Source organism: Lontra canadensis, unplaced genomic scaffold (genome assembly GCF_010015895.1).
Source record: "Lontra canadensis isolate GAN:19392208 unplaced genomic scaffold, GSC_riverotter_1.0 scaffold53, whole genome shotgun sequence".
Taxonomy (NCBI): domain Eukaryota; kingdom Metazoa; phylum Chordata; class Mammalia; order Carnivora; family Mustelidae; genus Lontra; species Lontra canadensis.
In genome coordinates this window covers 11544575-11572235 of record NW_022631047.1, presented here as the reverse complement: position 1 = coordinate 11572235, position 27661 = coordinate 11544575, and the positions used below count along the sequence as shown (strand labels likewise).

General features: G+C 38.4%; 1 protein-coding gene across 4 annotated transcripts; it reads left to right on the top strand.

Annotated features, from left to right (window-relative positions):
- The first annotated feature begins 61 nt into the window (after positions 1–61).
- RAD51AP1 (RAD51 associated protein 1) lies at positions 62–26803 on the top strand. Of its 4 annotated transcripts, none has more exons than XM_032874833.1 (9): positions 62–225; positions 2838–2887; positions 6670–6811; positions 9732–9841; positions 11230–11316; positions 11827–11976; positions 19476–19640; positions 23333–23482; positions 25934–26803. In XM_032874833.1, exons 1-9 carry the CDS (start codon positions 209–211, stop codon positions 26068–26070), a joined length of 1008 nt encoding a protein of 335 aa, XP_032730724.1. In that variant the 5' UTR covers positions 62–208; the 3' UTR covers positions 26071–26803. The 4 variants fall into 4 exon arrangements, with proteins under 4 accessions (XP_032730724.1, XP_032730723.1, XP_032730725.1 ...); XM_032874832.1 differs by having other exon boundaries at positions 23330–23482; XM_032874834.1 differs by lacking the exon at positions 23333–23482.
- Positions 26804–27661: the final 858 nt, after the last annotated feature.

The following is a 27661-nucleotide window of genomic DNA, read 5'->3' as shown; positions in this document are numbered from 1 at the left end:
CGGATGCGGAAGGGCAATGCCTTGGGAACGACGAGAGCAATCAGCTCTTCTCAGAGCGCATGCGCAGCTGCAAGAATGGCTGGTAATCATTGGAGGGCTGGTGGCAGGGGGCGGAGAGCTCCGGTGTCTGGTTTTGGGCGGGAATTGAAACCGCCGCTGCTGCCAACAAGAACTTGAAAGCTGCGAATTTTCAGCCTAGGAGGGGGCCATGGTGCGGCCTGTGAGGTGAGTAGTTCGTGACAGCGGCGGCGATGGGGAGAAAAAGCAGGAAGACGCTGTAGGCAACTTCGTCTACACACGATTGAGGGGAAAGTGCCAAATAGGACGGCTGGTAGCGACGGTGGGCTGGGATGGACGGTTTCTGGGAAGCTGTCCAGTGTCCACTGAGAGTCCCCCAATCCGTAGAAGTATCCTAGCATGCTAACTTTTTCCTTCCTTCGCAGCTATTGCGGATTCTTTTACCCACCCATTCAAATAAGCCCTGGTTATGTTAGCGTTGGAACAGCGCTTTACATTTCACCTAGCTCCTGCTTGCGTGTTTTTTCATTTTTTTCATCACTACAATTCTTTGATATAACAGTTTAGATATCCCCGTTTTTATCGATTTAAACTCCTAGGCATAAAGGACAATTTAGCTGAGTCACAGTTAGTGAGTGGCAGGGTAACACTCAAACCTAAATCTTCTGGCTCTAGATCCTCTGTGCTTTCCATTATACTGTTTGAAACTATTCCCCTTCTTAACCACAGTGGAGTGCTATGGAGGCCTAGAGTCAGGCACTCATTCAGAGAGTTTACTGGTATACTGTACTGATCATGGGAGGTTACATTCCAGTCAAGGGGTAAGGTTAGGGGACCACAAATCAATACCGCAAAGTGATGGAGAGTGAGCAGGAAAAACTTATTTTAAATAGTGTAGTTAGGATGCACCTCTCTGCAGAGATAATACATAATCCGAGACATGAATGATGAGAATGAGCTAGCCAGTGAAAATCTGGGACAGTCCAGGTAGCGGGGACAAGAGCCAAGGCCCTGAACTTGACTATGTTTAGGGACAGAAAGAAGGCCCTTAAAGCTGTAGCATTAGCAAGCAGTGGAGAGAATTGTAGATTAGGTCAGAGAAATAGGTAGGAGCCAGACTAGGTAGGACCTTGTAGGCTCTAGAAAGGAGTTTAGATTTTATTCTATGTAGAATGGGAAGCCAATGGAGAGTTTTAAGTAGAACAAGGAAATCTAATTTTGGCTTTATAAAATTCACTGGCTCCTGGTGGAGAAAAATGGAAGATGGGGTGACCAGAATGGGGACAGGGAAACCATCATATCATTGGATAGTGTTTTGGAGTAGGGTATTACCAGTGGACATGGAATGGGGCAGATAAATTTGGGATATATTTTGGAGATATTGCCAACAGAACTTGTTGGTGAAGTGAATGTAGAGGTAAGGGGAAAAAAGAATCAAAGATGATTTCGCAGTATTTTTGGCCTGAGCTACTTGAATGGATGATCCTTGTACTAACCAAGGTAGGGAAGACTAGGAAAGGGAATAGCTTCAGGTATGGGAGATCAGGAGTTCCATTTTTGAGCTCACAAAGTCTGAAATGGATTTAAACACCCAAATAACTAAGACATAATCCCCTTGTCTGGAATAGCAGTTGTCAAAGCACTGTCTACAGACTCCGAGGGTTCTCTGAAACCCTGTAAGGAGGTCCATGAGGTCAAAATTATATTCATAGTAATCCCAAGATATTGCTCGCTTTATTCATCGTTCTGTCATCTGCACTGCAATGGTGGCATAACTGATGGAGCCTCAGCACAAATTAAGACAGTGGCACCAAACTGCACAAATATTTTTGTATTCATTACTGCTGCACACTCAGAGTACAAAAAAAAAAAGAGAGAGAAAATGCCAGTTTCACTTAAGACTGTGTTTGATGAAACAGTAAGAATTCTCATAACTCAGCTGTTGAGCGTACTTCTTTTTTTAAGAGGTTTTATTATATTTTACTATTATTCAGTCTTCAGAGTTTCTAAAGGGGTTTTCGTATTTTATTCAGCTTTCAAGTTCTTTAACTTCAAAGAGTAGGAGAGTGACACAGTTACATATGTACAACATAAACTACTCTACAGTGGTTGTCTTCAGGGAAAGCACTTGTGAGATTGAGCTGGGAGCTGAACTGACCTCTTTTTTCATAGAACACCATTTTGTTTGAAAGAACTGGCCTACTAGGTTATTCACACTTGTATTTGGCAGAAGATAGACAAGAAAACCACAGTGATGTTTTATTTAGTGCCTAGGGGAAGGAGGAAGAAAGTGAGTTCATTTTTTTCCACTTTGAATATCACTTTCTTCTAATGGCTCTCTAAAGTAGTAGAAAGATTTGTTTCAGGTGGCAGGTACAAGTCACTCACCATTGTTTCAGTGTCCAGTGCATAAAGAACATTATTTAGTATTGTGGGGAGATTTAAAAAAGAGAGACAATAGTTTTCAGTGTCAAGTTTATAATCTAATAAGGAGACAGAATGCACAGATAAAACTAAAGCATACATGTAACAGGAACTTATAAGTGCCCCACAGCAATTAAACAATATGTAAATTGTGTTAATGATATTGGTTATTTTTACTTTGATGGTAATCTAAATACATATTTTCCTTATCAGATATATCAACTATAGTTGTAATTATTTCAGCTAATGCTAAGTTCCAACTGTAAAATCGAACTTGTGTTTCATGTTTAAGTATTCTTAATAGAGTCAAAACACATTTTCCTTTACTCAGTGGTCTTAAGGATTGGAGATGGGAAATTGGCATTTGTGTAATTAAATTTCTCTCTTGGTCATAGGCATAAGAAACCAATCAATTACTCACAGTTTGAGAATTCTGACAGCGATGGTAAGTGGAGATTCATATTTTTGCTTTAAAAATTTGGAAATTTATTTTCTCAGAATTTATATAACAGAGAACTTTAACATTGAACATATTGTCCAGGTGTATATGAGTTAAGGCTGTAAAAATGATGTTCTAAGCATTTGGGATGATTATGCTGATAAGAATTGTGACTGACAAGAATTATGTAGGTAAGTGATAAATGAACAGGGCCAGGTGAGATGGCTTTTTAGATGTAAGCCATTCTAGGTTCATGTTTCTCATAGTGGGGTTTGTCTCCTCTTGTCCCTTTCCCTAAGAAGAAACACATTGTCTATTAAAACACAAATGTGTTACAGAATATAATGTGAAATCCCCATTAATGGTACAATAAATAAAATCTTACATACCACATATTCTTTATCTATTCATCAGTCAGTGGGCATTCAGGCTCTTTCCATAATTTGGCTATTGTAAATAATGCTGCTACCAAGAACCATAAGATACCTGGGAATAAACCTAACCAAAGAGGTAAAGGATCTGTACTCGAGGAACTACAAAACACTCATGAAAGAAATTGAAAAAAGACACAAAAAGATAGAAGAGCACTCCATGCTCATGGATCAGAAGAATAAACATTATGAAAATGTCCATACTGCCTAGAGCAATCTATACTTTCAATGCCATCCTGATCAAAATTCTACTGGCATTTTTCAAAGAGCTGGAAAAACAATCCTAAAATTTGTATGGAACAAGAAGAGACCCTGAATTGCTAAGGAAATATTGAAAAAGAAAAAACAAAACTGGGGGCATCATGTTGCCTGATTTCAAGCTTTAGTACAAAGTTGTGATCACCAAGACAGCATGGTACTGGCACAGAAACAGACACATAGACCAGTAGAACAGACTAGAGAGCCCAGATATGGACCTGCAATTCTATGGTCAAATAATCTTTGACAAAGCCGGAAAAAATATCCAGTGGAAAAAAGACAGTCTCTTCAATAAATGGGGCTGGGAAAATTGGACAGCTATATATAGAAGAATGAAACTCGACCATTCTCTTAAAACCATACACAAAGATAAACTTGAAATGGATAAAAGACCTCAACGTGAGACATGAATCTTACCAAAATCCTAGAGGAGAACATAGGCAGTAACCTCTTCGACATCGGCCACAGCAACTTCTTTCGAGACATGTCTCCAAAGGCAAAGGAAACAAAAGTGAAAATGAACTTTTGGGACTTTAAGATTAAAAGCTTCTGCACAGCAAAGGAAACAGTCAACAAAACGAAGAGGCAACGTACAGAATGGGAGAAGATATTCGCAAATGACCCTACAAAGGGCTGATATCCAAGATCTATAAAGAACTCCTCAAATGCAACACACACAAAACAGATAATCATGTCAAAAAATGGGCAGAAGACATGAACAGACACTTCTCCAATGAAGACATACAAATGGCTAACAGATACGTGAAAAACTGTTCATCATCATTAGCCATCAGGGAGAATCAAATCAAAACCACACTGAGATATCACCTTACACAGAATGGCCAAAACTAACAAGACAGTAGACAACAAGTGTTGGAGAGGATGTGGAGAAAGGGGAACCCTCTTACATTGTTGGTGGGAATGCAAGTTGGTGCAGCCACTTTGGAAAACAGTGTGGAGATTCCTTAAGAAATTAAAAATAGAGCTACCCTATGACCCTGGAATTGCACTACTGGGTATTTACCCCAAAGGTACAGATGTGGTGAAAAGAAGGGCCATCTGTGCCCCAATGTTCATAGCAGTATTTACCCCAAAGGTACAGATGTAGTGAAAAGAAGGGCCATCTGTACCCCAATGTTCATAGCAGCAATGGCCACAGTCATCAAACTGTGGAAAGAATCAAGATGCCCTTCAATAGACAAATGGATAAAGAAGATGTGGTCCATATATACTATGGAGTATTATGCCTCCATCAGAAAGGATGAATACCCAGCTTTTGCATGGACGGGACTGGAAGAGATTATGCTGAGTGAAATAAGTCAAGCAGAGAGAGTCAGTTATCATATGGTTTCACTTACTTGAGGATCATAAGGAATAATATGGGAGGATATTGGGAGATGGAGAGGAGAAGTGAGTTGGGGGAAATTGGAGGAGGAGACAAACCATGAGAGACTGTAGACTCTGAGAAACAAACTGAGGGATTTGGAGGGGAGGGGGTGGGGATTGGGTGAGCCCGGTGGTGGGTATTAAGCAGGGCATGAATTGCATGGAGCACTGGGTGTGGTGCATAAACAATGAATTATGGAACACTGAAAATTAAAATTAAATTTCAAAAAATAATGCTGCTATAAATATCAGGCTGAATGTATCTCTTTGAATTAGTATTTTTTTGTAGCCTTTGGGTAAATACCTACTAGTGCAATTGCTGGCTCATATATTTTTCAGCCATAAAGAAGAATGAAATCTTACTAATATGCAACGACATGGATAGAGCTAAAATGTATGATGCCAAGTTAAATAAATCAGAGAAAGACAAATATTGTATGATCTCACTCATATGTGGAATTTAAGAAACAAAACAGATGAAAATGTCAGGGGGCAGTGTGGAAGAGAGTCAAACCAAGAAGTACACTATTAATTATAGAGAACAAACTGATGGTTACCAGAGTAGGGGTGGGTGGAGGATGGGGGAAATAGGTGATGGGAATTAAGGAGGGCACCACTTGTGATGAGTGCTGGGTGTTGGTTATAAGTGTTGAATCGCTAAATTCTAATAAATTAATATTACACTGGGGGCGCCTGGGTGGCTCAGTGGGTTAAAGCCTCTGCCTTCGGCTCAGGTCATGATCCCAGGGTCCTGAGATCGAGCCCCACATTGGGCTTTCTGCTCAGCGGGGAGCCTGCTTCCGCCTCTCTCTCTGCCTGCCTCTCTGCCTACTTGTGATCTCTGTCTGTCAAATAAATAAAATCTTTAAAAAAAATTAATATTACACTGTATGTTAACTAACAGGAGTGTAAATAAAAACTTGGAAGAAAAAAAAAAGACCTGGAAGAAAAGTTAGGAGTAAGCTATACCCTATACGTGATTTTGACATATTTTTTTGTCTCTGCTATTAAGAGAATTTTGGTCAGAAAGTGTGAGAAAGATTCAGTTAGATTACATTATACTTTGAAGTAGGTTTTGTATTTCTCAGACCACCAGAGCTTTCTGTGAGTCAAATGTTTTAGTAATCCTGAGATTTGAAGGAACCTGTTTTTTTGCTTTGGGCTCGACTATAAGTGTGTCTAAGACTTGGAAGAAAATAGCAGAGACTCTAACTTGTAGCTTTTTATTACTGTTATCAATAGGTCAGTAGATTTTTATAAATTGCCAGTTGTGTTCTAGACATAGTGGAGGTGGGGGGCAAGCCACAAGTTATCATATTCCTACTCGGGGAAGCTTGAAAGAGACAACATGTATTAATACTAATGCTGCAATTAAGACTACATGTGTCAGAGGCTATGCACACGTGTGTCACGCATGAGTGTAAAAGCTATAGCAACAATTTTATGTTGAGTGTCACTGAAACTTTATCAATTTTTGCTAGACTGGTAATTTAAAAATAAATGCCGCTAAAACAAAGTTGAAAAGCATGAGTGATAATAAAGGTAAATAATACGCCAACAATACTTTTTACGTTGTGTCAGTTAAACAATTTTCTTAATGTTTAAAACTTGAATGCACACTGTAATGAATTTCAACTGCTCAGAAATTGTTTTTGTTTCTTACTTACGAAAAGCAATTTCATAGACATTTATTTTTGATTCACACATAAATAGATGACTTTGTTTCTGCAACTGCACCTTTAAATAAGAAACCCAGAACAACACCGAAGGAGTTGAAACTGGAAACAAGGAAACCTAAGCTGAAGAATGTCCAGAAAGAAGATATCCCACTACAAGAGAAAACACCTAAAAAAAGGTGAGAGGTAAGACATAGAGTAAATATACATTAGCTGTGTTCATTTAAGAGAGATTATTTTATTTAGTGTGTGTAGGAGAACAGGGATGTAACATTCATCCCCTTCTGACTTTCTGCCTTAGAAATTCACAAACATGTAAGGAAATGCTCATTTAAGTATTAAGACAATCATAATTACAACGTTTAAGAGTTATAGCTTACTTTGGTAGGACTCTGTACCTGTCTCTAAAGTCCTCAAGTCTTATAAGGCTACTTTGTTAAAAATTACATTTGTAAGGATAATTTTATAAAAATTAAACAATGTATTTTTCTGTAGATAGAAGATATTTTCTCTTTATATTGTTGAGAGTTGTCCAGCGCTGAGAAGTTCCTATAGTTTGTAGATGAATTCTGGATTTCCATTAGTTAGTACCAAAAGAGAAGAGAGAGTGACGGAAGCAAGTCCCGAGAGGCCCCAAACCTGTAGAATGGAGAAGAGATGGGCTGAGGGGGAGTATTAACAAATGGAAGGTAGGGCATGATATGGTTCACTGCTGCAAGTGTGAGAAAAGTTGATTAACAAAGAGAAATTTACTCCATGTTTTTTTTCTTCTTTCTTTTTTAAAATTCATTTTTGTTTTTGAGCTGCTTGTACTACATTTTTTTTTTAAAGATTTTATTTATTTATTTGTCAGAGAGAGAGAGAGAGAGTGAGCACAGGCAGACAGAGAGGCAGGCAGAGACAGAGAGAGAAGCAGGCTCCCTGCTGAGCAAGGAGCCTGATGTGGGACTCAATCCCAGGACACTGGGATCATGACCTGAGCCGAAGGCAGCCACTTAACCAACTGAGCCACCCAGGCGTCCTCTTGTACTACATTTTAAATACAGTAAAAAAAAATAACCTACAAATGGACGAGAATATTTTTCAGTCATATAATTGATGGGGGATTTGTATTCAGAATATATATAGAACTTTTACAACTCTACAGTAAAAAGACTAATAACCCGATTTACAAAATGGGCAAAGGATTTGAGTAGACATTTTTCCAAAGAAGTTCTACAAATGGCTAATAAGCACATAAAAGATGCCTGACTTTCTTAGCCATTGGGGAAGAGCAAATCAAAACTGTGGTGAGACAGTACTTCGCACCCATTGGGATGGCCATAATCAAAAACAGACTGAAACCACTGTTAAAGAGGATGTAGAGAAATTGGAACTCTCACACATTGTTGCTGGGAATGTAAAATGGTGCAGCCACATTGGAAAGCAGAGATAGCAGTTCCTCCAAATGTTAAATACAGAGTTATTTTATAACCCGGCCAAAGTATATACCCGGGAGGAATGAAAACATATACATACCCACACAAAAACTTGGACATGAAGAAGGTTCACGGCATTATTCATGATAGCCAAAAAATGGAAGCAATCCAAATGTCTACCAGCTGGTGAATGGATAAATAAAATATGGTCTCTGCACACAATGGAATATCATTCAGCAATAAAAATAAGTCCTGATATATGCTACAACATGGATGAACCTTGAAAACATGTGGAGCAAAAGAAGCCAGCCATGAAAGTCACATGTATGATTCCACTGATGTGAAATGTCTAGAATAGGTGAGTGTAGAAAGAGAAGGTAGATTAGTGGTTGCCAGGTGTTGGGGAGGGCTAAGCAGGGAGTGACTGCTAATGGATGTAGGGTTTCTTTTTGGGGTGATGAAAATGCTCTGAAATTAGATAGCAGTGATGGTTTCTCAACTCTGAACGTACTAAAAACTGCTGAATTGTACACTTGAAAAGGGTGAGTTATATACTATGTGAGTTATATCTCAATAAAACTTGTTTTTAAAAAAATAATAAATCCCTCAAGGTACATCTCAGTATTTCATCTTTTTTTTTTTTTTTAAGATTTTATTTATTTATTTGACAGACAGAGATCACAAGTAGGCAGAGAGGCAGGCAGAGAGAGAGAGGTGGGGGGAAGCAGGCTCCCTGCTGAGCAGAGAGCCCGAAGCGGGGCTCGATCCCAGGACCCTGAGATCATGACCTGAGCCGAAGGCAGAGGCTTTAACCCACTGAGCCACACAGGCGCTCCTCAGTATTTCAACTTTTATGTAACTTTTTTTTTAAAATTTTTGAGTTCTTTTCTTATATATCATAGCACTTTGAACCACCTTGAATAGGAGATATAATAATCTGCATGTATAGGATAATTATTAGTATGTCTTATTTCCGTACCCTCCTCATTAATTGCAGACTCCTTGAGGGTACTTTTAGTATTCTATCTAGTGCATGCCTCATACATAGTAAGTACTTGATGACATAGTTGTTAAAACTGAGATTGGGAGGAACAGATGTTAAAAATCAGTTTAAGGGATGCCAGGGTGGCTCAGTGGGTTAAGCCTCTGCCTTCGGCTCAGGTCATGATCTCAGGGTCCTGGGATCGAGCCCCGTATTGGGCTTTCTGCTCAGCGGGGAGCCTGCTTCCCCCTCTTTTTCTGCCTGCTTCTCTACTTGTGATCTCTCTATCAAATAAATAAATAAAATCTTTAAAAAAAAAACAGTTTAATATAAGAGCTATAATGCTTGTCTAAAGGAGGTGTGAGTGAGTCAAGGAAGATTTCTAAGTGGACTTTTGAGCCAAGTCTTTATTCTAGGTTGAGCAGGTGCTTGGAGTGGGTAGTTAGGACTGACATTACACAGAAAGGAAGCAGTACATACAAGGGCGCTTGCTGCTCCTCTTTTCAGTCTCTTGTGCTAGATGTAATATGACATTACTACATATTAGCAGTGTTGTCAGTTATGATTATGGTTACTGTTTAAAAACATTTTTGTGAGATTGGCAGCTCTTAAATAGTAATTCAGGAAAATCACAGATTTTGCTGTTTGGTTGAGATTGATGTTTTTAAAAACTCATTTTTATTTGTGTGTCCACTTTAGGATGGCTTTAGATGACAAACTCTACCAGCGAGACTTAGAAGTCGCACTAGCTTTATCAGTGAAGGAACTTCCAACAGTCACCACTGATGTAGAAGAGGCTCAAGATAAAAGTAACTTCATTTTCCATATATTTATCTTTATAACCTTATTGTTTCTGTCATCATTTCCCATTTCACAGAGGAAAGAATAAAATGTTAACGCCTGGGACAACAAATGGAGCAGTTTGTAGAGGGCCCAGTTAGATCCGGCTGTTTATTCTGATGTGTAAATCTCTGTGCACACACACATCTCTGCTTAACACTCACTGTCAGCTTGCGGTCATGGACTATGAGCTTGGGTGTTCAAGTTACATTTTTGTTTACAGTAGACGTTTAACCTCTTGATCAAATGAATTGGTCTATACAGTCCTAACAATCTGCCTGTTTTCTCTCAAAATTCAAGTCAGTTAAACATGACCTGTTGGTGGTAATTTTTATTTTTTTTACAGCGGTTGAAGATACTAGTTTGGTTAGCAAGCTCAGTGGACATAAGAGATGTGTGACTTGTGGATCTCTTTGGGTTTTTCTCCTTTGATTTTTCTGGCAACTGTGCAGCAGATGGCAATATTGATATTCTGGAGAGGCAGAAATCATTATTCCTGGAAAAGATAGTCAAACTGTTAAAATGCGTTTTGGATGAAGTTGTTTGGCTTAACTTATGCTGGAGGATATTTTTAGTTCATTAGCTTATTTAGGGTTATAGATATTTAAATCAATATTGCCTCCAGTTTGGAAGTTATTGAGAATCTGTTGATTAGGGAGCCATTTAGTAATCAGGAAATTGAAGAAATGTAAAAAGAGAATTATCTTATATCTAAAAATTGAGAAAATGAAATTCATCTCTCTTCTGTAAAAGAGGGTAGAATACATGGCAGGATTTCCTTGGAAGTACCACTTCTCATAGATGAATGCACTTTATAGCAATGGGATTTAATAGTACCAATTATCATGACTGAAAGTCCTCTTGAAATACTTTAGATCATTTTAAGGCTATTACAATGATTGAAGAGGTTCTGTTAGTAAGAGCATGTGTCTGCCTACGCAGAAATGATGGCTAATATTTATTGACTGTTTCCTATGTGCTAGGCACTACAGTAAAAATTCCTACATGTGATCGGCGTTTAATCACCCACAATAAATCCAATTATTCCACACACTGTTTTTTTTATCTCCATGCTATAGATGACGACATTAAGTCTTAGAGAGGATAAGCAACTTTCCCGTGGTTGTACAGCCAATGTAAGTGATAGAGCCTGAATTTAAACAGAAGTCTCAGTCTGTGATTTCAGAGCCCAAACTCCTAGCCATATGCTAACCTTTCCAAGGTAAATCACTGTGTTCTGAGTTTGGATCATTTCTCTGTATCTGGGGACTTTTACATTGGAGCACCAATTTTCCTCTTTCTGCTCCTTGGCTGGTTAAGGTGCATCTGTATCTTTTTCCTTCTTCTTTGTCTTTAGGCACTGAAAAATGCAGCAGCAGCGGAATCAGAACAGTGACTAAGTCTCCCCATATCTCCAATTGCAGTGTAGCCAGTGATTATTTAGGTAAGTTTTGATATTAATAATAATATTTACTTTTTCTATCAACGTTGCTATTTTTCTGACTTTTATTTAAACACTGCCACCGTAGCTAGAACCAAGATCTTTAAATTTGTCAAGGTTCCCTTCTCCTCCTCTCCTTTGTTGCTTTGTGTTTTAGTTTTCTTCCCTCTTACTACAGACCCATTTGCCTTTTCTTCCCTGGGGGAGGGCCTTGACGACCCCCGGATTCTAGCCGATAACTGTTGACCACGGAAGAAAGGGGCTCCAGTTTTTACCGTTTCTTGGGGGAAAGCCTCCTCAGTTGAGTCTCGCACATATCCTTAAATTGGACTCTCTCGTCAGGAGACTGATGTACTGGGATTGACCCAGGTCAGACTCTGTGATCTCTCAGAAGCAGCGGAGGGACGGAGCAGGGCACCTAAAAACAATAGATGTGATAGAAGTCTATCCGCAGTTCTTTCAATATTATCTGTGACAAAAAGTTTCCCGTTGGTTTTTACGCCTCTCCTGAAGATTTGGATAAGATTACTGAGGAAGATGATTTGCACGGTGCTCAAGGGAAAAGAAAAGCAGCATCAAAAGCTGTGGTACAACAGAGGAAGATTCTTTTGGAAGGCAGTGATGGCGACAGTGCTAATGACTCTGAACCAGACTCTGCAACTGGTGAGTTACATCCTACCTCAAAATTAAGCCTATGGAAATTCAGTCAAAAGTTCTTAGAGACCATTAATATATGCGAGGCACTGTGCTAAATGTTTGATATGTGCAAACTTGAGAAACAAACAGGACAGTCAAATTTAGCTCTGCCATTTGGGGAGAAAGCTTTATGTGGAGGTGACCTTTTAGTTGTGCCTTGAAAAATGAGTAGCATTTAGGCAAAATACCAGGGCAAAATAGCATTCCTGACTGACAGAAAGGCATAAACAGTGGCATAGATAAGCACCCATATAAGAAGCCAGTGAGCCTGCGGGAGAGACTGTTACAGAAGAGGCTAAAGGGACAGGTGGGCACAGGATCATGGAGGGTCTCAGGCCCACTCTGAGACCTGTAGACTTTTTTCTGTAGGTAGTGGAAATTCATGACATTTTGGGGTTGAAGTGAGATGAAACCTGTATTTTATTGTGACAGGTCTCAGACTCATTCAGAAATTAGGGCAGATGAGACGCATAGTAACCATGACAGGACATCATGGTATATTAATTGAAACTTAGAATGAATAAATCCATAAATTTTTGCCAAATCAGGTGATATAGTTTGACAGATTTTAACATGCTCTTGACAAATGATTTTGTTCATCCGCATTCTGAAATCTTTGAGTATCTGTTCTGTGCATCATATTCTGGACACTAGGAATATAGCAGTGAACAACAAAAACCAGAGCTCCCTTAAGGAGTTTAAATTCAAGCGAGGGAATACAGACAATACTGAAATGTAGAATGTATCCAGTGTCATCATAGAAGAGCCCTGAAGAAGAGGAAGGTAGTGTAGAGCCGTTTTACATGACCTGGGTCATACCGAAGCAGGCGGTCTTGGGGTCCTACTTGGAGAAACACAGACATAAGTGGAACATCTGAAAGCAGGAGCCAGTGAAAAAAACACCCTGGAGAAACAGTATAGAAGAGCACGGGCTGAATGCTTCCCAACTTAAGGTTACTGAATATGAAAAAGCCCCAAATGATAAAAATAACCCCTGTCAGTTTAAATGCTTTTTCAGGGTGATAATCATAGCACTTCTAGAATGTCGTTGCCGTTATCTGAGGCACGCTTGTCAGAACAATCCATAAACAAGTTTAAAGTTATGAATTGCAAGTCTACTTAGCATGCCAGTGAAATGAATTTGTCTTTAATAATGGTTCAGATTATTGAATTATTTACTAATGGTTCAAATGTTTGCTTTCTCTGTGGAAATGAAATCACTTGCTTTGTTGGCTGGGTTTATATGGATTATGTTTCAGGCATTATAGGGATTTAAAAAGAGAAATATTGTGTTATTTGCATTTGAATTTCAGATAATCTCTCAAATCCTTTTATAAAAATAAGTTTTTATTGAAATTGTAATTTGGATAGTGACTTTATAGTTGCTTGTATGCCTTTAAAAGTAGTTAAAAATCTCTAAAATAATACACAAATGACCAAAAAGCATATGAAAAGATGCCCAACATCGGTATCATTAGGGAAATACAAATCAAAATCACAGTGAGCTGTCATCTCACACCCATCAGAATGTCAAAAGCCAGAAAATAACAAGTGTTGGTGAAGATGTAGAGAAATCAGGACCCTCGTGCACTGGTAGTGGGATTTTCGCTGTGAAAAACAGGATGGCAGTTCCTCAAGAAATTAAAAATATAAGTTATCATATGGTCTAGCAATCCCACTTCTGGGTATGTATCCCAAAAGAATTGAAAGCAGGGTCTCAGATTTTAGCATACCCATATTTATAGCAACATTCTTCATGATAGCTAAGAGATGAAAACAACCCAAATATTCATCAGCAGATTAATGGATAAACACCATGTGGTCTCACATACAGTGGGGTATTCAGCTTTGAAAAGGAAGGAAATCCTGTCATGTGCTACAGTTTGGATGGACCTTAAGGACTTTATGCTAAGTGAAATAAGCCAGTCACAGAAGACAAATACTGTGTCCACTTAGAAGAGGTATCTAAAACAGTCAGATTCATAGAAACAAAATAGAATGGTGGTTAGCAGAGATGGGGGAGAGGCAGGAATGGGAGTTGTTTAATGGGTACAGTTTCAGTTTTGCAAAATGAAAAAGTTCCAGAGATCTATTGCACAACAATGTGAATATATTCAACATTACTGAACTCTACACGTTAAGAGGATTAAGATGGTAAATTTTATATTAATATGGTTTTTCTTAACCACAATTAGAAAATTTTTTAAAAGAAGATAATAATCATTTTTAAAAAGTAACTAGCTTGGTTTTAGGTTGTTTTTCTTGTTTAGTTTTGCGTAAGCAAATATTTTTGAGATGAAATATGAGCCATAGTTCTGTGAGAAGAATAGATTTAATTTTGAGTTCTGTATAGTCAAATGGTGATTTAGGATATAGAAAACTCCAAAAATAGGAAAGAAAACATTTACTGAAATGTGTGCTTCTGGGGTTATGCTGGATATGAGGACTGCAAGAAATATTTCTAACTGAAAATTATTCTCCCTTCCTTTGGATGGATTCAAGACCTGTTAGCTGTTGGGAGGGAAATGTGGTTGTCATATGGTGATCTTGTTGTGAAATCTGATTATTAGGGCCATTATCATTATAACTAGGACAGTAGTCACAACAGGAAGCTATTGTGATAACTGATTTGTCAATAAATGGGATGTCCAAAGCTTTAGATATGAGACTGGTTAGGACAATGGGAGAAAATAATGCTAAGTGTTTATATAGTAGTATACATTCTTAGATTCTAAGAAATATCCCTTACCTAGCATAATCTGTGGACTAAAATGACTGCTACTTCTCCAGCTCTTTGAGAGCTGGTTTGTCCCCCCACCCCACGCCGTTACATTATTTTGGTTTCCACCAAACTAACAGTATGGCTGTTCTCCCTATAAAATGCCCTGTGGTCTACCCTGAGAAGCAGTCCTTCTGTTGGAGGTTGCTGGCTCATTAGCTGTGGTGATAACTGCCTGCCAGCCTGTGCCATGGTTATACAAACTAAACTTTAGACAGAATTTTCTCCTTGTCTCTCTAACTTTTTCTGTTCCCTACCTGAGGATGCAAAAGCCTTATCCTATCATCTGGCTATGTAAACTTCCTTAAGCTATCCCAGCCAAGCCTGCTTTACCTTTAAAATTGAAGGATAAACCTGTTCCTCTTCATGTTTAGTGTACTTTGGGGAGCAGTACAATCAACTTATTTTCTTTCACCCTAAGCCAGTGGTGACTGACAACTTTCCAGTCCCCTCAGAGGTGATTGCTTAGTGCACTTGAATGTGTAACTGTTTCAGACAACCTGAAGTTATTTTTGAGCGGGAGCCTTTTCTTGACGGGACATGTCAGAACTTGCACTGACTCACCCTAGATGAGAAGAGAAGGATCACTGTGACCTTCCGTAAAGAAAGAAAAATGAAAATTGGAGAGAACATAAGACTTCTCTTAAGGGCATCTGAAGATTCACAGAATCCATAACCCCACTGTTTGGGCCTGCCAGATTTGCCAATATGGAATTTTAATGACTTGGGATTCTGGGAGCTCTGTCTTCCCACCACCAAATTATTTAAACTACTTTCTTTGTTGCCTGATGATGATCAGTTGGACCCCATCTTTAGAAAAGTTTGATGGAGTTTAGCCAGCTCCTACCATTTATCCTCTCATGCCAAGAAAAGAATACATGCACTACAATACTGTTGGATATATAGGACGTTTTGTCCTCCAAGAGTCTGTATTTTGAAATTTTGAAGAAACTTCACTACTTGCCCTCCCCACCTAGATCCTTTTGGAACTCCAGAAATAATTATTTGATTTTACAAAGTACTATTTCTAGCAGCCTCCATGTGGTCTGCTGGTATTATACGGCTACTTCCATGTAACCCAGTAATCATTATGCGAGTATGCGGGTTGATTACTCTCATACCTGTTTTTAAGTTTTTATTTGTGTGGAAAGACAGATAGAATAAGGAAATCTCAATGTGAAGATCATAAAGATGTTAATTTAGGCAAAGACCATCAATGGAGGGCTGATGAGGACCTTCACAATGAGAGTTTGGGCAGCTGAGCCAACTAAGAGTAGGACAGATGTTATGTGCTTTGTGAACTGATACAATATGGAGTACAGAGCATCACTCATGAAGTGATCACTTAGGAAAAAAAAATAAGGTGAGCCTCATTCTAATTGAGCCTTGAGAAAATTCCTACTCACAGAGTAAGCTAAATGATACCATGAGGAAGAAAACAGACAAATCCAGAATGTTGGAAGTTCTCTAGGACATCTGACCTGGTTACTTCAACAACTCAGAGGCATTGGGGTGAGAAGGGAAGGGATACTGCTCTTTTTAAAAGTGATTAATATTGACTGTGTAGAAGACGATACCAAGAAACTATTGTTGATACTGTAAGATATGATAATGACATTGTTGTGTTAAAAAAAAAAAAAGCCCATTTTTCAGAGACATACTCAGAAGTATCTAGAAGTGTAATGACCTGATGTATCAGATTTATTTTAACATACTCCGAGCAGGGAGGGGAAGAGAAGACAAGAGAGAGATGAAACAAATGTAGGAAAGTATGGATGAATATTGAGTCTGAGCCGTAGTTTATTATTGTCTATTGCTGTATTTGCTTGGGTATGTTTATGTAAGTTATTTTTTATATAAAATATTATTTCCTACAGATAGGTAAGTATTATATACGGTGAGCATAACAGTGGTTATCTCTGAGTGGCAAGGTTAGGAGTAGATTTTCTTTTGCCTTGCTATTTCTTTTCTTTTTTTTTTTTTTTTTTAAGATTTATTTATTTGACAGGGAGAGACTTAGCTAGAGACAGAACACAAGCAGGGGGAGTGGGAGAGGGAGAAGCAGACCAGCAAGCGGGGAGCCCAAGGTGGAGCTCGATCCCAGGACCCCAGGACCCCAGGATCATGACCTACACCGAATATAGACACTTAACGACTGAGCCACCCAGGCACCCCTTGCCTTGATATTTCTTTGGTGTGCTCTATATTTCCTGCAATAAGTATCTACTGTTTTATAATATAGAAAATATAAGGAAGTTTTTATAAATACAGTACTACTACTTACTTACACTTAGTGTTCAGAATTTATTATTTATAAGACATGATGTTCTGACTCCCCTCCCCTGGCCTTCCCCAGAACAGAAGAATCCTTGCTTAACTCTCAGATATTCTTTTTTCTTTTTAATTTAATTTTATTTAAATTCAATTAATTAACATATTCCGTATTATTAGTTTCAGTGCTCATTACATCATGTGCCCTCTTTAATGTCCATCACCCAGATACCCCATCCCTTCAATCCCCTTCCCCTCCAGCAAACCTCAGTTTTTTCTTAGAGTTAAGAGTCTCTCATGGTTTTTCTCCCTCTCTGATTTTGTCTTATTTTATTTTTCCCTCCCTTCCCCTAAGATCCTCTGTTTTGTTTCATAAGTTCCACATATGAGTAAGATTGATAATTGTCTTTCTCTGATGGACTTATTTGGCTTAGCAAATACCCTCTAGTTCCATCCACGTCATTGCAAATGGCAAGATTTCATTTTTTGATGGCTGAGTAATTCCTCTGTCGATGGACATTTGGGCTCTTTCTGTAGTTTGGCTGTTGTGGACATTGCTGCCATAAACATTGAGATGCAGGTGCTCCTTCAGATCACTATGTATCCTTTGAATAAACACCTAATAGTGCAATGCTGGGTCATGGGTTAGCTCTGTTTTTAGCTTCTAGAAGAACTAAAGTGGCTCACCAGCTTGCATTCCCACCAGCAGTGTAAGAGGGTTCCCCTTTCTCTGCGCTCTTGCTAACACTTGTTGTTTCCTGACTTGTTAATTTTAGCCATTCTGACTGGCGTGAGGTGGTATCTCATTGTGGTTTTGATTTGTATTTCCTTGATGATGAGTGATGGTAAGCATTTTTTCATGTGTCTATTAACCATTTGTATGTCTTCTTTGGAGAAATGTCTGTTCATGTCTTCTGCCCATTTCTTGACTGGATTTTTTGTTTTTTGAGTGTCGATTTTAATAAAGTTCTTTATAGATCTTGGATACTAGCCTTTTATCTGATAAGATATTTGCAAATATCTTCTCCCATTCTGTAGGTTGTCTTTTGGTTTTGTCGACTATTTCCTTTGTTGTGCAGAAGCTTTCTATCTTGATGAAGCCCCAAGAGTTCATTTTTGGTTTTGTTCCTCTTGCCTTAGGAGACATGTCTAGCAAGAACTTACTGCAGCCAAGGTCACAGAGGTTGCTGCCTGTCTTTTCTTCTAGGATTTTGATGGATTCCTGTCTCACATTTAGGTCTTTCATCCATTTTGAGTTTATTTTTGTATGTGATGTAAGAAAATGGTCCAGTTTCATTCCTCTGCATGTGGTTGTCCAATGTTCCCACCACTATTTGTTCAAGAGACTGTCTTTTTTCCATTGGATATTCTTTCCTGCTTTGTTGAAGATTAGTTGACCATAGAATTGAGGGTCCATTTCTTGGCTCTCTATTCTGTTCCATTGATCTATGTGTCTGTTTTTGTGCCAGTACCGTACTGTCTTGATGATTACAGCTTTGTAATAGAGCTTTATTAGCTCTAAGTCTGGAATTGTGATGCCACCAACTTTGGTTTTCTTTTTCAACATTCCTTTGGCTCTTCGAGGTCTTTACTGGTTCCATACAAATTTTAGGATTATTTGTTCCAGCTCTGTGAAAAATGTTGATTTCTAGAGCAGCTGTAGCTAGTTAACCTATCACCTCTCTGGCTTGTATCATCCCATATAATACAGAGAAGAGCTTGTGGGAAATGAGAGGTTTGTCCCAAATGAAATCATACATAGGATTATCAGTTAAGATGTTGTGGTACGTTTAGTCTCTTCTCAATTCCCACTGGGTTTTTATCCTAGAATGTTGATTTAAAATGTGATTTAAAAAAGTATACTATTATTATTACCATCAAGGTCCTTGTTTTGAAGGAGTTGCTAATATAATATCATGTCCTACCATTCTTCTTAAGTTACTAAGTTAAATTGGAAAAATTGAAAGTAAAGATTACTGATGGAAAATTATAATGATAATAGTAAGAACAAACAGTTCTGTTTTCCTTGTTGTTTGCCAAATGTTATTCTAAACGCTCTACCTGTATTAACTCATTTAGTCTGCACAACAACCCTCTGATGTAGGCTTTATGATGGTCCTCATTTTATACATAGGAAACCTAAGCACAGTGAAGTGAGCAGACTATCTGAGGCCACACAACGTGTAAGCAGAGGGGCCAGGATTCCAACCCAGGCAACCACGCTCTCAGTCCTGCCGTGCATAGCAGAATGCGAGCTGCCCAAGAATTTAGTGCAAAGGCAGTAAAGTCAAGGCAATAGAAACCTCACTTTGTTTTAAAATTGAAGTGAATTGACATACAGTGTTACATTAGTTTCAGGTACACATGGAAGCCTCACTTTTTAGAACAAAGATCGGTATGTAATCCTCTGTTTTAGGTGAAGAGTCTGAGGACGACTCTGATTTTAGTGAGAGTGAAGACGATGACGAAGACTTCACCATGGGAAAAAATAAAGCGAAAGAAATTAAAAAGAAAGAAGTGAAGGTAAAATCGCCAGTTGAGAAAAAGGAGAAGAAGCCTAAATCCAGATGTGATACTTTGGGTAAGCTTAGTGCAAAATACTTAATTGTATAAAGGAAATATGTTTGGTTTATTTAATGTGTTTTTCTTCTCTCTGCCTTTTTTTTTTTAACTTTTTGCCAGGGTTCACTTCTAGCTAAGGTACATAGGAGGAAGGGGGGCGGGGAAGGGAGAAAAGCAGACGAGAGTTCTAAGCCCCACTACCTATGGAGCTCTTAACTAGAATTCCCCTTCTGTGGCACTGACGACCACCCTAGACAGCTAGGGTTACCTGCATTTTACGGTGAGAAAACGGAGGCTCACGTTCAATAACTTGTTGAAATTCTTACGAATAATTATTTGAGGAGCTGGAATTTGTACCCAGTCTTATCCATTTAGAGCCCAACCTCTAGCCATTGGACCACATTTTTTCCAGACAATGAACAGGGAAGTTTGCATGATTCTCATTTCTTGCTTTGATGCTTACTTAGTCTTTGATTTCAGAACCCTTTTGCCACATGTTTAGGGCTTCTTTGGTTTTTCAAAACAAATTACGTTAGAAACCATTTTTATAATAAAACTTGGAATTTATGACAACTTGAGCACGGAATACCTGTTTCTTATGTAAAAGAAGACAGGATATTCTTGAATTCATAATATATGATAGATTATTGTAAAGTAAAACCTCCATTAACCTGATTTTTCTTTCTTAATGATATATATTTTTATGTCTTAGTTCTTTGAAACTAAAATTTCCATTATTTGGACTCCCCCTATTAGTCATGGGAGCTGCTTTCACTAAAATAGCATGGTGCTGAGTACTTACTAAGAAATGACAACTAAATACTGATTGAGGCATATTCCTCCCTCCACTATATTTTGAATTAATGAGGTTCTAATTAGTGTCTTTTTATTTTTTTTAAAGATTTTATTTATTTGAGAGAGAGAAAGAGAGAACACGAGCTGGGGGCCAGAGGGGCAGAGGGAGAGGGAGAAGCCGACTCCCTGCTGAGCAGAGAGCCGGATGTGGGGCTGGACCCCAGAACCCTGAGATCATGACCTGAGCCAAAGGCAGACGCTTAACCGACTGAGCCACCCAGGCATCCCAGTTAGTGTCCTTTTAAATTGACAAAGTCATCTGGTTTTGAGAGAGTAGATTTTAGGCACAGGGGGTTTTAGAGAGAAAGTAGTGTATTAGTTTCTGAGTGCTGCCATGACAAATTACCACAAACATAGTGGCTTAAAACCACAAATTTATTATCTTAAAATTCTGTAGGCCACAAGTTCAGAGTGGTTCTCACTGCACTAAAATCAAGCTATAGGCAGGACTGTGTTCCTTTTTGGAGACTCTGGGGGAAATTTTCCTTTTCCTGCCTTTTGTAGCATCTAGAGGCCACCTGCATTCTTTGACTGATGGTCCACTTTCACCTTCAAACCAGCAAAGGTAGGGACTTTCTCACATCACATCACTGATTCTCTCTGTCTTTCTCCTGATTTTCACTTTCACTTACAAGGACGTTGTGAGTACTTTGGGCCATCCAGATAATTCAAGACAAACCCCCCATCTCAAGATCCTTAACTCAGTGCCATCTGCTAAGCCCCTTTGCTGTGCCCTGGCATTTGCAATATGGACATCTTTGGGGCCATTCTTCTGCCAGCCACAAACAGATATGAAAAAGTTATTAACAACATGAACATATTTTATATTTTCTTTGGACGTTTGTTTATACTTCCTCACTAAGACACACAAATAAAATGTCAGTTTCCACATTGGAATTTACCATTTCAAGTCTTCTATATACCTTGAAGCATGTTGCTTCACAAGGAAGTTTAATATGTAATATTAGAAGTAAAATTTACCTGCTAAATAATGGGATTAGGAATCAGCAAAGAAGGATTATAGTTCTAGCCCCACTAATAAGGTATTGAGTAACTTTTGAGAGTCTTTATTTAGGCACATGCTACAGTTTTTCCCTTGATAGAGAAAATCTCAAGAGCTGTGCTGTCCAATATGATAGTCACTGGCCACATGCAGCTATATTAGATTTAATTAAAGTTCAGTAAACTTTGAAAGTCACTTCCGTGGATTTGCTAACCACATTTATTTCAAGTGCTTAATAACAACATGTGGCTAGTGGTTATCACATGGACAGCACAGAATTTCCATTGTAGCAGAAAAACTTCTGTTGGACAGTGCTCATCTAGGGACTAGATGTTAACATTAAGAAGAGTATATAATGAAAATTTACGTATTCATATGCATTTAGATATCCCTTAAATCATGTCATAGTAAGCATTATCTAAAAGTGAGTTTATATTTCACCTCTCCTCCTCCCTTCATTTCCAGCACATCCCTCCAAAAGAAAACCAAAACCTAGTCCCATTCTTGTGCTTATTCTCTGGGTAAATGACACCATCAGGCAGTGTGCCCATGACAGGAACTTGCAAGTCATGATTATTTCTTTGTCTCCATCACCGCCTGCCCCCATCTAATTCCTAGAAGATCTCCAATCTGTTGTTCTTTCCTCCATTCACCCCTGGTTCAGGCCCTTATCACCTCTACCCTACAGTACCTTAAGAGCCTTCTAAGTGGTCTGCTTGTCTTATCCTACCATCAGAGAGATGTATTCAGAACACAGGTTTTCCTGAGAAAAATCAGTACCTGATTGTGACTAGCCAGACTCCTTCCGTGGTATGCAAAACTCTGCATCAGTGATGTGCACCCTGTCCATCTCTCACCTTCCTATCCTTGACCTTCCTGCTCTTATCTAGCCATCCTGAACCGGCAGCTCTCCTAGAACCGGCTGCATTCTCCAGCTTTGCATGCTCTTCTCCTTCTGCCTAGAAAACTTTCCTCTCTCTTTACTTTGCAGCCTTGATCTGGCTCAAACTATCCTCAGACAACCTCCCTGTGACCTGTTAAACCTATACACATACATACATAGATTGTAGGTTCCCTCCTACTGTGCATACCTCTAGAGTCGTCTTCTGTCTCATCACACTGCGCAATACACATCTTATTGCTTTTTTTCCCCTTCTTACTAGAGTCTAGTGACTGCACTCTATTAGAGTCTAAGTTCCTTGGGAACAAGATCCCTGAGCTATACTCTTTGTAACCCTAGAGCCTAATATATCGTCTCATTGACACGTACTGATGAGACACTGGTATGTCCTGGCTGTACGTATAGACTTGGGAGGTGGACCTTGTTCCTAATCCTGGCTCAGGTACTTAATCACCTACCCAGACTACAGGCGGATTGCTTAGGCTCTCCTCCTTATCTGATAGTGGGGATAGGAATATCTGTATCAGAATTGCTCAGAGAGTTAAAAGTAATGTATGTGATGTGGGTACCATACTGCCTCGCCTGCAGATGCTCATAAGAGATAACTATTCTCAGGCTCTCAGTGAATGTAAGCGTTTTCCAAATTTATGATATTGCCTTTTTAATTTTTATAAGTCTATGTAACTTAATAATTTTTATATCTACATGCTAGATTTAATCTTCCTCTGTGCAAAACTTTTTATATGTTTATATTTTTAAAATTTTATTTAAATTCAGTTAATTAACACAGAGTCCATTATTGGTTTTGAAGGTAGAGTTCAGTGATTCCTCGGTTGTGTATAACACCCAGTGCTCATTACTTTCTCTCTCTCGTTCCATATATATGTGTATATATATATAGGTATATATTTTATTTATTTATTTATTTATTTATTTATTTATTTTTAAGAAGTGACTTCAAGAGACTCTGCTCCAGCTGCTGTGAAATCAGAATCTCAGCCTTCACCAAAAAAGGTTTCTCTTCCTTCAGAGGCCACTAGGAAACCATTACAAATATGCAGCCCTTCAGCTGAAAGCAGAAAACCTAAGTGGGTCCCACCAGGTATGGCATATTTCTTGATCAAGGGCAGGGGCTTGGAAAATTATCACTGGCTGATTTTTTCCTCTAGTTTTAAGTGTCACACCATATCGTTACATACTTTTCAAAACCAAGGTTTTTAATTACTGCATTTATTCATCATATGTCATTCCCTTATACTGAGCATCGAGATTGTTTATTATTTTCTCAGCATCATAAATAAGGTTGTAATAAGCACAAACATCCTTATTTTTAGAAATCTGTGGGCACATCCTTGATTATTTTCTTAGGACAAATTCCTAGTGGTGGATTTACAGTGTCAAAGATTGTTAACATTTAACATTCCTGATATTTATTTTTGGTAACAAATCCTTTTGCTCAAGACCCGCTGGTCACAGTCTGACTGAAGCCTCAGGACCTGTACATGGTCTTCCAGCATTTAACAAATGCCCTTACAGACTTGACTTCTCTTTGGGTTTTTTTTGTTTGTTTGTTTGGTTTTTTTGGGGTTTTTTGCTCTACAGCCAAGTCTCACTGATTCTTCAAGAATTCTTTGACCTTCATTTATCTTGGCATTACCAAAAACCTAGTCCAGGCCCTGTCCAGTTTATGCCCAAACTACCTGTGGCTTCCTAAGTAGTCCTATATCCACTTTCTCTCCCCCAACCACATGCACCCTCTAGTCCAGGGAAACAGATACCATTTTTCTTCCTTAAACACAGTGTGTGTCGTCTTCTGTCAGAGCCTGTCTGTGTCCATTTTCCTGTCTTTTATCTATCCTCATTTTTCCCCTCTCCTTCTCTAAGACACTCCAAATCTACTCATATCTTTTCACTTACATTTCTTGATTGGTCCACAGTCGTCACCCCCTGATGACTAGGTATTAAGAGACAGATTTCAGTCTGAGTCAGTATTTTTGTATTGCTCCCTCATGTTTATAGCAGCGTTATCAACAATAGCCAAATTACAGAAAGAGCCCAGATACCCATTAACTGATGAATGGATAAAGAAGATGTAGTATATATATGAAATGGAATATTACTCAACCATCAAAAAGAATGAAATCTTGCCATTTAGATGGAACTAGAGGGTATTATGCTAGGCAAAATAAATCAGTAAAAGACAAATACCATATGATCTCACTCATATGTAGAATTTAAGAAACAAAACAGAAGAACACAGGGGAAGGGGGAAAAAAAGAGAGGAAGGAAACCATTAGAGACTCTTTCTAAATTTATTTATTTTTTCTTTTCTTTTTTTTTATTATGTTATGTTAGTCATCATTAGTCATCATTAGCTTTTGATATAGTGTCCCATGATTCATTGTTTGCGAATAACACCCAGTGCGCCATGCCATCCATGCCCTCCTTAGTACCCATCACTGAACTCACCCATCCTCCCACCCCTCCTCCTTTCCTTTTTCCCAAAGTCCATAGTCTCTCATGGTTCTTCTCCCCCTCTGATTTCTCCCATAAGGGACTCTAAACTATAGAGAACAAACTGCAGGTTGCTGGAGGGGAGATGGGGGGTGGGGAGTGGTAATGGGTGATGGGCACTAAGGAGGGCACTTATTGTGAGCAGCACTGGGTGTTATATGTAAGTGATGAATCCCTCAATTCTACTCCTGAGACTAGTATTACATCATATGTTATTAGAATTTAAATAAAAACTTGAAATATTAAATAAAAAGCGTTACTAAAAAAAAAGGTTGCAGTCTGAGACTGCATGGTTACTTAATGTCTCTTAATTACTACCTTTCATCTTGTGAAATATAAGGCACATATTGACTCAACAGTTGCACACACTACTCAGTGCTCACCATGATAAGCATAGTCCCCACCTGTTCCCATGCAACGGTGTTACACTGTTATTGACTATATTCCCTATGCTGGACTTTTCATCTCCATGATTTATTTATTTCATAACTGGAAGTTTGTGTCTCTGAACCCTTTATCCCCCTTATCTATTTCACCATCTACTCCCACCCCCACTCAGAGAAGGACAAATACTGTATCATGTCACTTAAATGAACTAGTATAAATAAATAAAAAGAATATTCATCATGTTTACAATAGTATTTGAAAAAATAGATTCAAGGAGTATTTGTAAGAATTGCAGCATTTTCAAAAATGCATTGGATTTTTCTGCTACTTTAGAAATTACAACTTCACGCATTTCTTCGTGTCTTTATAACCAGTATTAGTTGCTTCCAACTTACCTGTTTCAGCTTTTGTACTTAAAGTTTTGGTGTTATTATCTTGCTTTCTGAGCATGTTTGAAAATAAGCAGTGCTGTATTCTTTCTGCCCTTTAATACTGTTGATTCTTTTGATCTTGTTTATAACTTGATAGAACTTGTATACCACAGTAATCCATACCTACTTTTTTTTTATTTTTTGCATCTTCTGTTTTATAAGTTGATCATTGTTAAGAGATTGCAAACATACTGAGCATCAGGTGATATGTTTTCTTTTAGCGACTTCTGGAAGCAGCAACAGCAACAGGAGCCCACTGGCAGGGGTGTCTGTTAAGTCTCCAAATCAGAGTCTCCGCCTTGGCTTGTCCAGATTAGCACGAGTTAAACCTTTGCATCCAAATGCCGCTCATAGCTGAGTGTGGCAGTAAACAAATGTTTGATTAAGAGAAACAGAGTTTTACAATGTGTTTCTATTTGAATTGTGTTTCTATTTAAGGAAGGTGTGTCATAATATAAAGGAATCTTTTAATGTCATGTGAATTGCCTCTGCCTATTTTGTGAAGATGTTCTCTGAAGCTGTTCAAGACTTCAAGAAGAAAATTGTTTATAAGAATTATCTTGTGGTGTCATTTCCTCCTGAAGAATCTATTCTCTTTTTCCTGTGTTTATAATAAGGCATTGTCATTAAGTGATTGTCCCTTCGATAAGGAGGAAGTCCATGTTGCATACTGCTCTTTTCTAGTAAAATGATGTTGCTTTCTAGCTTTGTCTAATTTATGGCACCTTAAGTTTCACTGTTGAGAATTTATCTGGTGAAAGGAAACATTCCCATTTTTCCCAGGAGACATTTCTGAAATCTTAAGTTACATGATCAGTTTTACTGCAAAGATGTTTCATATTTTAGCCAATATTTTTATAATAAGAATCCAGAATTATTTTACACATTAAATTGGTTGCTGTAATGTGGCTTATGTCTCCTACTCAGAAGTAGATGTTTATTGTATAGCCAACAGAATTTCATGAGATTTTATGAAGCTCTCATTGTCAAAACCTGTAATAAAAGTGGAAGAGTCTCGGTGTTCTCTTTTCCTTGATACCGTTACATCCATCTATCTCTGATTGTCTACATTTCATGATTAAATGAATGTTTTGCGCAAAAAAAGAAAAAAAAGTTAAGTCTTTGTTGTAACTATAAGGTGGGGGGGGCTGTTTCTTAGAATCATCACTTCATGTTAAGCCAGTGCTATAGAGGGTGGCCAGGTAATTAGTCATCCCTATTATGACACATCTATATGACAGATGATACAGCTCTTCAGGAAGCTTAGATGTGAATTTGTTATAAATAAAAATGGTTATAGATATTTTACATTTTATGGTGAGAATTTCAACCAGCTCCTGATCACTTTTTAATAAAGACTCTTCAAATCACGTTAACCATTAGGGGCACCTGGGTGGCTCAGATGGTTAAGCATCTGAATATCAGTTTCAGCTCAGTCATGATCTCCGGGTCATGGGATTGAGCTCTGCCCTGAGCATGGAATCTCTAGAGATTCTTTCCCTCTCCCTCCGCCTCTGCTCCTCCCCCACTCTTCAATTTCTCTCTCTCTTTCTCTTGCTCTCTCTCAAATGGATAAATAAATAAAACCTTTAAAATCATGTCAACCATTAAAACATGTATAATATTATTCTGTTTTTTTCTTGGTTTATAGAAACATCTGTTAATGTGAAAATAAGGACTTTAGGATTATAATTAAGGTGAGCATTTGCAGGGGCACGTGAGCGCCTCAGTCAACATCCGCCTTCGGCTCAGGTCATGATCTCAGGGTCCTGGGGCCAAGCTCTTTGTTGGGAATCCCTACGCAGCAGAGAGTCTGCTTCTCCCTCTCCCTCTGCCCCTCCCCCCTGCTCATGCTCTGTTTCTCTCTCAAATAAATAAATAAAATCTTAAAAAAATAAAGCGAGCATTTGCTTATTGCTTGTATGTTTTTTTTTTCTTGTGTTTATTTT